Source organism: Urocampus carinirostris, chromosome 17, assembly GCF_059441175.1.
Source record: "Urocampus carinirostris isolate Australia breed hairy pipefish chromosome 17, RoL_Ucar_1.0, whole genome shotgun sequence".
Taxonomy (NCBI): Eukaryota; Metazoa; Chordata; class Actinopteri; order Syngnathiformes; family Syngnathidae; genus Urocampus; species Urocampus carinirostris.
In genome coordinates, this window is record NC_142365.1 from 27,995,546 (window position 1) to 28,008,651 (window position 13,106).

The 13,106-nt window shown below is 40.6% G+C and overlaps 1 protein-coding gene and 2 non-coding genes across 4 annotated transcripts; all 3 read right to left on the bottom strand.

Moving 5' to 3' along the window:
- Positions 1–1,475: 1,475 nt before the first annotated feature.
- On the bottom strand, positions 1,476–13,106 carry LOC148349699 (uncharacterized). 2 transcript variants are annotated; one of them, XM_088320426.1, is made up of 2 exons: positions 12,865–13,106; positions 1,476–3,793 (listed from the first exon to the last, which is right to left on the bottom strand). In XM_088320426.1, the coding sequence occupies exon 2, from the start codon at positions 3,743–3,745 to the stop codon at positions 1,532–1,534; it is 2,214 nt and encodes a 737-aa protein (XP_088176552.1). In that variant the 5' UTR covers positions 3,746–3,793; positions 12,865–13,106; the 3' UTR covers positions 1,476–1,531. The 2 variants fall into 2 exon arrangements, with proteins under 2 accessions (XP_088176552.1, XP_088176551.1); XM_088320425.1 differs by lacking the exon at positions 12,865–13,106 and adding an exon at positions 5,181–5,319.
- trnav-aac (transfer RNA valine (anticodon AAC)) lies at positions 5,461–5,533 on the bottom strand. The gene has a single exon. It is a non-coding gene; the product is annotated as a tRNA-Val (tRNA).
- trnav-uac (transfer RNA valine (anticodon UAC)) lies at positions 8,385–8,457 on the bottom strand. Its single transcript has one exon. It is a non-coding gene; the product is annotated as a tRNA-Val (tRNA).

Consider the following 13,106-nt stretch of genomic DNA (forward strand, 5'->3'; position numbering starts at 1 on the left):
CAATGATTAGAAAATGGAAGATAAACATGACGGGCAATCGGAATGGAGCCCCATGCAAGATATCCCCTCGTGGGGTCTCAATGATTCAAAGAAAGGTGAGGAATCAGTCCAAACTACACAACAGGAATTGGTCAATGACCTGAAAAGAGCTGGGACCACCGTTTTCCAAGATTACTGTAGGTAATACACTAAGACGTCATGATTTAAAATCATGCATTGCACGAAAGGTTCCCTGCTTAAACCAGCATATGTCAAGGCCTGTCTTAAGTTTGCATATGACCATTTGGATGATACAGGGTCATGGGAGAAAGTTTTGTGGTCAGATGGGACCAAAATAGAACCTTTTGGTCATAATTATACTAAGGGTGTTTGGATGAAGAAGAACACCATCCCTACTATGAAGCGTAGGAGTGGTAGCATCATGCTTTGGGGATGCTTTTCTGCACATGGGACAGGACGAGTGCACGGCCTTAAAGAGAATGACTGGGGCCGTGTATTGAGATTTTGGGGTACAACCTCCTTCTCTCAGAGCATTGAAGATGGGTCGTGGCTTAGTATGCCAATACAACAACGACCCAAACCGCACAGCCAGGAAAACCAAGGAGTGTCTCCGTAAGAAGCATATAAATGTTCTAGCATGGCCCAGCCAGTCTCCAGAGCTGAACCCAATTGAAAATCTTTGGAGGAAGCTCAAACTCCTTGTGTCACAGCGACATCCCAGAAACCAGACTGATCTAGAGGTGATTTGTGTAGAGGAGTGGGCCAAGATACCTCCTGCAGTGTGTGCAAACCTGGTGAAAACCTACAGGAAACATTTGACCTCTGTAATAGCAAATAAAGGCTACTGTACCAAATATTAACATTCCTTTTCTCAGGTGTTCAAACACTTATTTGCAGTTATATCACACAAATAAATCGTTTAAAAAAAATCATGCATTGAGATTTCTGGATTTTTCTTTTTAGTTTCTCTCTCAACGTGGAAAATTTCAGACCCCTCCATGATTTCTAAGTGGGAGAAATAGCAGGGTGTTCAAATATTTATTTTCTAAATATATATATATAATGTATTATGTATACATTATATATATATTAGTAGAATAATAAGTTAGAAATTCAAGATTTATCATATAATAATGGATTAAAAAAAAAAAAAAGATCAGGAAATCATACAGTGATCACCTAGAGAGAAATAAATTATTTGCCATATTGCTAAGGATATTCCCAAATACCCTGTAAAAGCCTGGGCGAAAAGAAAAATAGAGTAAAGTAGTATGGTCACTTTGATTTTTCCATGTTTGTATTCTTTCCTGTGCTGTGTTGCACTACACAAACAGTGACATCCAGTGGTCAAACATTACTGTATGTCTCTTTACCCACTGGTCAGGAACAGATTCATTATGTATTCACTTAATCTAGGTAAGTTTTTTTTGTATATTCTGATAGTTTTTTCGGAAGCAATAATTGATCGAACAATGTGGCAGGTAGGAAAAATCAAACATTTTATTTGCACCGGGGCTGATGACTGGAGAAATTATTCTACTTCCACTTCAATGTCCACTGGTCTCAGTTTTTGAACAAAAATGACATCTTGGTCCCCAGGGTCAAGATTGAGAACTTCTTCCTGAGGTTCTTTTTTGAAATGTGACATTGGGATAGGAAAAGGAAGCTCAAACACCGTGTTAAGGTAGTTCTCATTTTTGTTTCTTTTTTTTGCCATTGATAAAACCTTGGACGCGAGAGACCAGGCGAACTCCACCTTGAGAGGGTCCTGAAAGCCCAGTTCAAAGTTGTAATCCAGAATTTGATAGAGGGAGGGCACGTAGCGTTGGCAATTTTGCTGTACGTAGTAGTGCACCTCAAGTAGGACGCCCCTCGTCAGCTGCTGCAGACCTAACTTCCTCTTGTTTTGCCATTTGGAGGACATGTCAAGATCCAGTCCAATTTTTCGGCAAGAATGGAAATGCTGGAAATTGTGACTTGTGTCTTTCTCCTTTTGATTCTTGATGGTTCCTTCTTCATCATCCAACTTGGTTTGTATAAAAACAGGCGATTTGAGCCACAAGTAGTCAGGCTTCCTCACAGAGCAATTACCAGCCGAAGACCCTTTTTGGTACACCCCGGCGTACCAGTTTTGCAATATCCGGTTGGCCTCACTTTTTAGGTTCTGCAAGTCCAAATCAAAATTGTGCTCCAGGATGTCCTTGGTCAGCTCGGGTACACTACCGCACAGATTAACCACAAATTGGAAGATTTCCAACACTGAGCCTGCGGTTAGCGCAGACAACGGCACCTTGTCCGTGTCTGTTGCCCAAAAGTCCAAGCCGATTTTTTTACAGAAAGGATAGGGATTCATGTCACGGGATGACGTGCACTTTGTTAGCCTGACTTCATTTCTCCTGTGAATAACGTCGGGTAGACAGAAACTGCCATTTAAGAATTCCAATTTTCTTTTGTCGGGATGTGTGAGGAGGACATTCCAATTTGTGATGAAATTCATGACTAGACTCTTCTTGCTGTGGTCGTCCTGGAGGATGACGTCAAAGTTGCGCTCAAGGATATCCAACAAGAAGCTAGCTAAACCTTTATGTATGACCATGGAAAACTGGTGAACCTCCATCAGGATTTCATTGGTGAGCAGCTCCAAGTCTAGTGACTTTTTGGAACTCGAGCCCACATCAAAACCCAACCCGATCTTCCTACACCTTTCAAACTTGTTCATGGCTGTCCGGATTGTCAGGATTCGCCTAGAGTAACGTCCACGCAGCAGCCACAGCTTGCGCTTCTTGTCCACATGTTGGGTTTCTCCACATGAGTCTCCTCCAACCTGACAGTCTTCTTCAAAAAAACCTTTTTGGCCAGCATGCATTTCCATCTCAAGATCAAGCGGGAACATGTAGGTGTTAGCTTCCAATTCTTCGACCACATCATCATTTGTGCAATGCAGAGTTCGCTTTTTCTTAATTGTCTCTTCGATACAATTAGAATCTCTCTGCTTTAAGGCCAGCGAAGTGGGAATTTTCTTCATATTGATGCCAAAGTTATGGTTTAGCAAGGCATCAGTGAGGTCTGACGATGTGCTGGCGAGACAGCGAGCAAAGTCGAGAAGTTCCAGCATCAGGCCGTTGGTGAGCAGTTTTGGACCTAATTTCTGTTTGCCCGATTTTGACGGATCGACTGCCAAGCACACACCAAGCTTTTTGCAAAGGGGATAAGCATTCTCAATGTTTGTCATTTTTTGTCCTGCTTTTAAAACAGTTGCAGTCGCAGGTTGCTTTCGTGACAAATAATGCTCAGCCATTATAGACTGGTTGGAAAAAAAATTGTTTTGTGGAATTCGTGGCTTCTTCTGGACATATGCCTTTAGAACAGACACACCTGGACATGCAAACACATACTTGAGCTCCTCAGGTTTTCCCTTGAGTTTTCGGATTTTGCCATGGACGCGGACTGCATACACATAACACATCGCGTAGTCAGTGTAGTCCAAATCAAGGTCAAAGTTGGATGACATCAACTCAAAGAGAAAATATTTCTCGGACATCATCACCGTCTGTCCAAACTCACAGAGCTCTGTCATGACTTCATCGGTCAGCAAGGAAGTATACAACAATGCCTGTCTTTCCTTGGTGGCATTGAACTCCAGTCCGATTTTGACACACTCTGGAAAGGGGATCTTTCCTTTCTGATTGCGTGTGCTGTGGAACACACGGCGCTCCCAGATGTAGTTGTCATCAACATCATCCATGTTTGCATCAAGGTATAGAGGAAACCCAATTGAGGTCGTTTCTGTAGCCTGAAAAGTAATATGCGCAGTTACCTTAAAAGATGAAAAGTTTCATAACAAAGCTGGCCTTGCTAACAACTTTTACAACTTAAGTTTTCTCAAAGCACTTTATACATGATAATAGTCAGTTCATTGTATTTTACAGATTGTGTATTCCAAAGCAGACTTGAATCTAAAAGTGTTGTACGAAATTAGGAACGTGTTACTCTCTGCCGCCATCTCCCGGCTTGTGTCATCATTGCAGCCTCAGGCAGCTCATTAATGATCCACGTGCAAGTACAAGCATTTCTAAAGATACACTCAAATAAACTCCTCTTTTATTAATCATTCTCGGGGTTTGAGTTGGTGGTTGGACTCTACTTGAAATATCAAGAGGGGCTTTTCTTACTTTTGCCATTTTTATGCCACACAAAAAAAAAAAAAAAAAAAAAAAAAAAAACACGTGCAAATGAGCATGACATTACTTTCCAACACTCCCTCAAGCCCCTATTCCTCGAACCTAATGTGTTCACCCCAAACAGCACAGCTAAAAGTAAGATAAAAGCAGGTAGGTGCAGTGGAAAATAAAGCATATGGGCTCTTTTAACTCAGTTGGGCATTTTTAATAGAAAAATATCATTTTTTTTATTTTTTAAGGACACGTCAAACCACGCACCCCAAATGATTTAATGACCATGTCACTTGTCAAAGAGGTGATCTGCAACTTAACTGGCTCTTTATAAAGTGCAAAGATGTCCGTCAGGCAAAATTATTTTGCATTGACATTATTTTCATTTGTTTTGGTCGTTGAAATGTGCTTTTTAGTAAGGATCAAAAACTGTTTTTGAGACAAAGAAAATTGTGTTTTACTATTTTGACGTAGTTATTCATTGGTACTCAAATAATAGATTTAACTTTAGTCTTTAAGACAAATGTTCAAGTTTACAAATTCGAATTTTGTAAGAAAGCTATTTACCTCCTGCTAACACATTTTTCAACCCTGATATTTACATTTCAGCCTTATCAAATCAATTATCGAAACTATGAGACGATTAATTGTTATTCTTACAAAAATACATTGACTCAGTATTGAACTGGCGACAAAATTGTATATACATTGGATTTGGAGAGCTAATTTCAATCAATGAGGACAAAAAGAACTTCTGTAAGTTCACACACTGCTAATTCACTCCTAAAATGATATGTTAACATTAAGACTCATAGCGTGGGTTTGGAAATAACGCCTAGCTGGGAAAAATCGTTCTCTAAAAAAATAAACACTGTCCAACACAGAAGTAACAAACATGGTCGCAAGAGTTAGCGTCTTGTGTTAGAATTAGCTAGCCATAGCCTCTTCTCTGTGGTGGCTGCGGATTGTTAGTGGCCCAGAAAACAATAGTTTCGGAAGCGAACTTACCGAAAAACACAAGCATCCTTGATCCACCAGTTAGAAAAGAATCTCAAGACATGTTATGGCCCGTAAAATGCAGAGGCACTCCATTTGGGCAAGTTCTCTTCAGGGAGAGTTAAACTTCCGGTAGGAAACAACCAATTGCAGGCGAGCAGTTGCTTTGTTGTCAATTCATTATTTGATTTTGATTCATTTTGGGGTAAAATTGTTCTTTTGTTTTTTTTAAACAATAAAGATGTATTCAATCACGTTTGAGGCAGTAAAAAAAGAGAGTTTCATTAAAATCTGTTTCCGCCCGGTCTCGAACCGGGGACCTTTCGCGTGTTAGGCGAACGTGATAACCACTACACTACGGAAACCTATGTATTCTTCGATGCAGCGTTGCGATAGATCGTACCGCCAGCGTTGCAAAATTGATGTGTTTTAAAGGGACAGTGCAATATTTAGTGCCTCATAGTGGTACAAAAAAACTTACAATATAAATGATTTTTTATTCATCATATTCTTTGTTTGTTATCTTTCTCTACGAATACTTTTATTATATGTTCATCCTGGAGCATCCTCCACGTCTAATCTTGTTGAAAAACAATGTTCACTACGTTGTTATCAATGTCAATAAAGACGATACAACTTCTAACAATTAAAACACTGTATAACCAGTGTTGGAATAACACCGTTATACATTACCCCGTTACGTAACTGTCTTTTTTTAAGTAACGAGGTAATCTGGTTTTGTATTCTTTTTCCTCCATTAAAACGCCGTTACTGTTACGGTCAAAAGAGGTGCGTTACTTTGTCTAATAGAATTCAGCATGTTGTCTCGTGTTAAGGCTATGTCAGATTGTGCAGTCTTTTGAGCGTAAGGAAGATAGGCATGACATTTTCGGCCAGCCTTTTGGCATATTCATTCATCAACACGCAAACGTGAACACATTCATTCAATCTAACACGGCCGTCATAACACAACACAATGCGGTGCATGCGTGATGACGTCAAACGATGGAGAACGTCCTACCGTAGTATTACAAGAAATAGCATTGTATAATTCACAATGCTTAACATTTCATTTGGGGAAAGGAGTGTAGGATTCTTTCTCAGTGGTTCCTGCGTCGTTAAACACAAATTGTTCCAAGACTCCTCACTTAGTCTTGTCAGTGATCAGCTATCAGCTGTCAAGCTTGTTGTGAACCAAATACATGAAGTACAGTAGGCTACGTCTACTTGACCAACTATCTGTTTGTGAGAGTTGAATTTAATTGATCAAACTCTCTTTATATTGTTTAATGCCTACTGTTATTCCATTAAAAGTTTTACTGTTTATTCTTATTGCACTTCAAGTGAAGAATAAATTTGTTGCTGGTCAGGTGCAATAAACATGACTACTTGTTCGTTCTTCTTTGCTTAACTGACGACAGAAAATTTCAAATTATGTGACATACAACAACTTATTTTTTAAGCAACCGTAAAATGTTACTTTTACTAAGGAGTAACTCATTTACTGAATTACTTTATGGAAGAATAAGTGAGCTAATATAACTAATAACTTTTTTTAAAAGTAACGATCCCAACACTGATGCTAACGGGTGGCCAGCAGGGGCAGAGGTATGTAATTTTCAAGAAAATCATCCAAATCAGTAAAATCTAGTAGATTATGAACTGTTTCCGCCCGGTCTCGAGCTGGACCTTTCGCGTGTGAAGCGTACGTGATAACCACTACTCTACGAAAATGCGTACATCCATGTCACAGAAACTTTAACTGCACGACGGAGGATGACTCTTCAACGTCAATTGCGCATGCGTGGCAGATCGCCAGTGTTCTAAAAATTGGAATGGATTTGTTAATGCCCAGTGGGTGGCAGTCAAAACTACTGGCTATGGATGTCAAAATGGTGAAGAAAGTAGTAAGATTGTAGTTTAGTTTTCCCTTATGTCGGGAAAAGAGCCATTAATATTTGATAATTCAATTCTGTATTTCGTTACTACAGTGACCACCTTGGTGCCCTTTGACTCGGGCCAGGGTTTGGCAGCACAAAATGTTGAAAGAGCCATGTTGGACCAACAAAAACACGTTTGGAACGGCAAAAAATTAAAGCCTTATATAAGCCTTATAAGAAAGGTAATACATACTGTATGAATATACTGCAAATATCTATATTTATGGCAAACCATTAAAGGTGGGTGCGTGGTTTAAGGTGGCCTTTCAAGGAAGGCACGACAGCTGAGTGGTTAGCACGTCCGCGGCACAATTCTGAGTTTGTATGTTCACCCCAATTTGTGTGGGTTTCCTCCGGGCTCTCCGGTTTCCTCACACATTGCAAAAACATGAATGTTTAATTGGCCGGTCTAAATTGTACCTATAGGTGTTAATAAGCGTGTGAGTTGTCTGTCACGGTATGCCATGCGATTGGCTGGCGACCAGTTAAGGATGTCCCCTGCCCACTGCCCACTGCCAGAAGATAGTTCGGGTGGGCTCCGGAACCCCTGCGATCATTCTGTGGATAAGCAGTGCAGATAATGGACAATGAAAAGTGTTTTCACACGCATGGTGGCAGTTTCCTTTTTTTCCAATCAGAAGATAGTGAAAGTAAGGAAACTACTGTTTCAAACACAGTCCAAATACCAACCCAAACCTCAAAAAAGATTAAAAAAGAAGAGTTTATTTGAGCTCATCTAAGATGGTCACGTACGTGCATACACTACAAAGGCAGCTTGGTAGAGGCTGCAATGATGATTTCAGCCAGAAGATGGCGTCAGCAAATAGAATATTTTGAAGTTACAGACACCACCTTTAGGAATGTTTGTGTCGTCGTATGTCCTACAAAAATCACACGGAGATGTATTTGATGTATTAGGATATGTAATTTATGAAGAAATACATTTTTATCTCTATACTGTACATTCAAGCCGGACATATGTGATTTAATCTCTTTTGAAACATGATTCCGCCTGGTTTTAAACCAGGGGAACCTTTCGCGTGTGAGACGATCGTGATAACCACCACACACGGAAACGCAAGTCTGATCGTCCAAGACCCGTTAAAAACCGAATTGTGCATGCGTAACTGACAAATGATGCAAGGCAGGCGGAAGAGGTATTTAATTAAACCTGATATGTAATTTATAAAGAAATGCGTTGCATTTCTATATTTTAAGAATACCTCAAATAATGTGCCCAATAATATGGGATTTATTCTCTTTTGGAACAAAATCGTGTTTCCGCCCGGTTTCGAACCAGGGACCTTTCGCGTGTAAAGCGAACGTGATAACCACTACACTACGGAAACCGGTGTTTGAACACGAAACATTTTACAATGAGAAATGCGCATGCGCAGCGGTCAGCGCTTAGGAGTGGATTCGTCATTGCCGAGAAGATGGCAGTCAAAACTACAGTACACGCTATGGATTTCAATCTGACGGGGAATATACAGGTAGTAAGATTGTAGCATAGTTTTCCTTTATGTCAAGACCACCTTGGTGCCCTTGGACTTCGGGGGTATTAGGTGGACGCAACTTCACCCAAAAAATACGTTTTCCTTCTCTTTTTCTTTGCAATTATATGATAGTTCATGTATTTTTTTGCTTATTATTTAAATAAAAACTATTTTTGGCGATGTATTTTTACCACTGGGAGGTTAAACAATACACAAAATCCCTTTACATTTGCATGTAAATAATAGGACAGAATGGGACTAATTGGTTCTATCTGGTGTTGAATGCTGGACTTCAGTTCAGCATTCAACACCATCATCCCACAACATCTGGTGGACAAAATGAGACTCCTGGGTTTCAACACCCCCCTGCGGAACTGGCTGCTGGACTTCCTCTGTGACAGACCCCAATCAGTGCGGATAGGTCAGAACAGTTCAGATGTCATCTACCTCAGCACGGGCTCCCCCCAAGGCTGCGTCCTAAGCCCCTTGCTGTTCACCTTGATGACACACGACTGCGTCCCTAGGTCCGCCACAAACCACATCGTGAAGTATGCTGACGACACAACAGTGGTGGGCCTCATCAGGGATGACAACGACCTGGCCTACAGAGAGGAGGTGGAGCAGTTGGTGGGCTGGTGCAGGGACAACAGCCTGGTCCTGAATGTCGACAAAACTAAAGAGATCATTGTCGACTTTAGGAAAAACCAGCCCAACCATGCCCCACTTTGCATCAACAACAAGGCTGTGGAGGTTGTCAGCAGTATCAAGTTCCTAGGGGTGCACATTACAAACAAACTCACCTGGTCCGTAAACACTGCATCACTGGTTAAGAGGGCACAGCAGCGCCTGTACTTCCTGCGGAGGATGAGGAGAGCCCACCTGCCCCCACCCTCCCTCATTACATTCTACAGGGGCACCATAGAGAGTATCCTGACCAGCTGTATCTCTGTGTGGTGTGGAGGCTGCAGCGCTACCGACTGGGGTAGTGTGAGGAGGGTAACGAGGACAGCAGAGAAAATAATCGGGACTACACTTCCCTCCATTCAGGACATTGGCCAGAAGCACTGCCTATCCCATGCTAAAAACATTACCGGGGACCCCTCTCACCCCCATCATGGACTGTTCACTCTGCTAGCCTCTGGGAAGAGGTACTGCAGTGTGCGGTGCAGGACCACCAGGCTCCGCAATAGTCTAGTCCCCCTGGCCATTAGACTGTTAAATGGTCAATCTAACATATAGTTAACTTAAATCTAAACGGCTGCTAATCTGACTTTTGCACTACTGGCAGTTTTTTTATAGCTTGCCACTCCTTGCACATTGCTCTCTGCACTATTGTAATTACAGCGTTATTGTTACAGTGTTAATGTTACTGTGTACCTGACTTGTTAACCTGACTGCCCATTTTGCGCATCTGGTTAGCTACTCTTCTTGCACTATCGGCACTATGGTAAAATACTATACGTAGCCAAAATACAATACAACATTATTTATATCTGTACATTCAAGGAAACTGTGGGGGTCAGATGCATCGACATTTCGTTCTGTATACACGTGTACTAGAATGACAATAAAGTAGATCTGAATCTGAATCTGAATGATTTCCAGAATCCAGTCAACCAAGTAATCGAGCTATAGTTATTCGCGTGAAAATTATAATTGATATTTCACATTGTCCCCTGCCCACTGCCCGATGATTGCTGGGATGGGCTCCAGCACCCCTGCGACCCTACTGAGGATAAGCGGTGCAGCTAATGAGATGAGATTTCACATTATTCTACAATACTGTATATAGGTATTTTAAAAACACATTTTAATTTGAAGACCTTGTCTATCCAGTCTTCCGTTTTTTTTAACTATTTAATTATTTTCCTTACATTTCATTGTTTTCATTTAATACATGATTTTACTTTATATGTTCATGTTAAGCCTTTTTCCTAAATGTACAATTTAAAAATGACACTAGCCCACGATTACGAACCAAAGTTACGTCATTGTTCTAAAACGCCAATCACGTATTGGCGATAGCGCAGACATATTTGCATACAAATCAGTGTACGTCGTTGTGTTCTTACCAATTAATCTCCTAAATGGCAATCCGGGACAAGCAAAGGATATAATGAAATTGTGAATGTGTTTAATTGCTGTTAAAAGTGTCAATAAAATTGTTCAAAAAAAAAAACAAAACACCCAAATCTCTAAAGCGCTTAGACACGTCCTAGTGGCCCCTTGGTACGTTTTTTTAAAAAGGTATATTAATTGCTGAAAATTGGGATAAGATGAGGTTATATATATATATATATATATATATATATATATATATATATATATATATATATATATATATATATATATATATATATATATATACATACAAGTAAGTCAGTTGTTTGCAGATGACACAGCTCTTGTAACTGATTCTGAGGAATGAGAGTGTGATTGTGCCAACAGTGTTGTATGGTGCAGAGACTTGGAGCCTGAACGCAGATTTAAGAAGGGAATTGAATGTTTTTGAGATGAAGTGTTTGAGGAGTATGTTAGGAGTCACAAGATTAGATAGATTGAGAAATGAAATTGTGAAAGACAGAACTGGAGTAGTCGTGGAACTGAGCAAGCGTGTTGATAAGAGAGTACTCTGTTGGTTTGGACACATGGAGAAGATGGATGAGGAGCGAATGTTGAAGAGGTCTACAGAGCAGAAGTCAATGGAAGGAGACAAAGAGGAAGGCCGCGATTGACGTGGATGGATGGTGTTATGAGTGCACTGCAGGAAAGAGGTCTACATATAATGGAAGCTAGAGCTCTAGTTGGTGATAGGAAGGAGTGGAGAGGTTTTGTGAAAGGATAGTGGGATTGTGGACGCATTCTTAAGGATGGGCTGGGCACCCGTAGGATGCGGCAGGGGTAAACCAGTGAAAGCTGTCTGGCCCTGCTGTTGAACAAAAGAGTGTGTTATGTCACCCTGACCCATTCCCATTCCATCTGGAGGGACGAAAGCATGACCAACTTAGGTGCCGAGGTGCCTAACTTGTTTGGGTGTTTGGGCAATTGGGTTGGCCATGGTCCAAAAATGTTCGGTGTTTTTTGCTATTTTTTTCCCTTTTATTATATTTGTTATTGTATGTGTTTGTCTTGCTGTCGGTCACCCCTCTTGAGGGATATGACCATGGTAATATATATATATATATATATATATATATATATATATATATATATATATATATATATATATATATATATCTAAAGTGTTAGAGGTAACACTTTTTATTTATGCAAGTTAATATATATATATATATATATGTATATATATATATATATATATATATATATATATATATATATATATATATATATATATACATTAGATGTAGCTTTGTTGCAAACGGTTAGCAAAAAAAAAAGTCATAGTTAAGCTAGACATTTCCGTGAATTACCTTTCATGTGACAGGGGAGAGCTGACTCTCCCATTGTGACGAGTCGAATCTCTTTTTTTCAATCTTTGCAGCATGCTGTGAATGTATTTGCTCCACAGTTTTGCCATAGTTTGTATTTTACGTTTCCTAGCCATCGTTTATTAAAATGGCATCTTTGTATGATGCAGCTGTCCTATTGGGTGTGACACGTAGGGGGTGATGACGCGTTAGACGACAACACCATACAAACTAGAGGTAAGATCTAGCCTAAAAATGCCAGCCCGACCCAACCCGGCCCGCTGATATTAAGGCCCGGCTTAGCCTGAGCCCGACAAATTGACTTTATTTGAGGGACTAAGCTGGAAAATAAACCGGAATTTGTATATTTTATTTCTGAGGACGACAGAAAGGACGCGGATGCATGTGCTAATTAGGATGCCGGCCCTGTCGGAAAACAAATAGGAACCACAGAACACATGTTGTGTGCATACTGTACACAGCCGCACGGTAATGTTACAATGGCGTGACATCATGGCCCTAAAACGTGTGGCTGCAGAAAAGTGGAATGATAAAAATGGCTACTGTAAATAATCAACAGTGAGCAGTGATCCTATTTTAAAGCCATCAGGTTAAATGCTCCAAAGAGCGTCGACAGCGGCCCAGTGGGTCGGTCCACCATTGGGTCACTGACCTTCGAGGCTTGGCCACCATCTTCAATTTCAGATGTTTGGGGGAGATAATTAGAAACCAGCTATCTGAGCACACAACAGGCCCTAAACTGCAGGACAAGCTGTTTTTATCCCAGCCCGAGCCCATGATTGACAATAGAAGCCCGGGTCTAAGATCTTACCTTGGCATCACGTTTAAGCAGACTTGTTTTATTATTCCTTATTTAATGCAGTGGTTCCCAAAGTGGGGGGCGGCGGTCCGAAGTCAGAAGTTTGAACGTAGTGTGGTTGTAAAACCGCAAAGCAATGTGTTTTTTTTCAAGGTTTTGTAGTGAGAGATGGAGTTTTGGCCAACCACAATTGTTACTGTTCGAGTTTTAAAAGCGCCGACCAATCAGAGGCAAGTTTTAATAACAGCACAAGC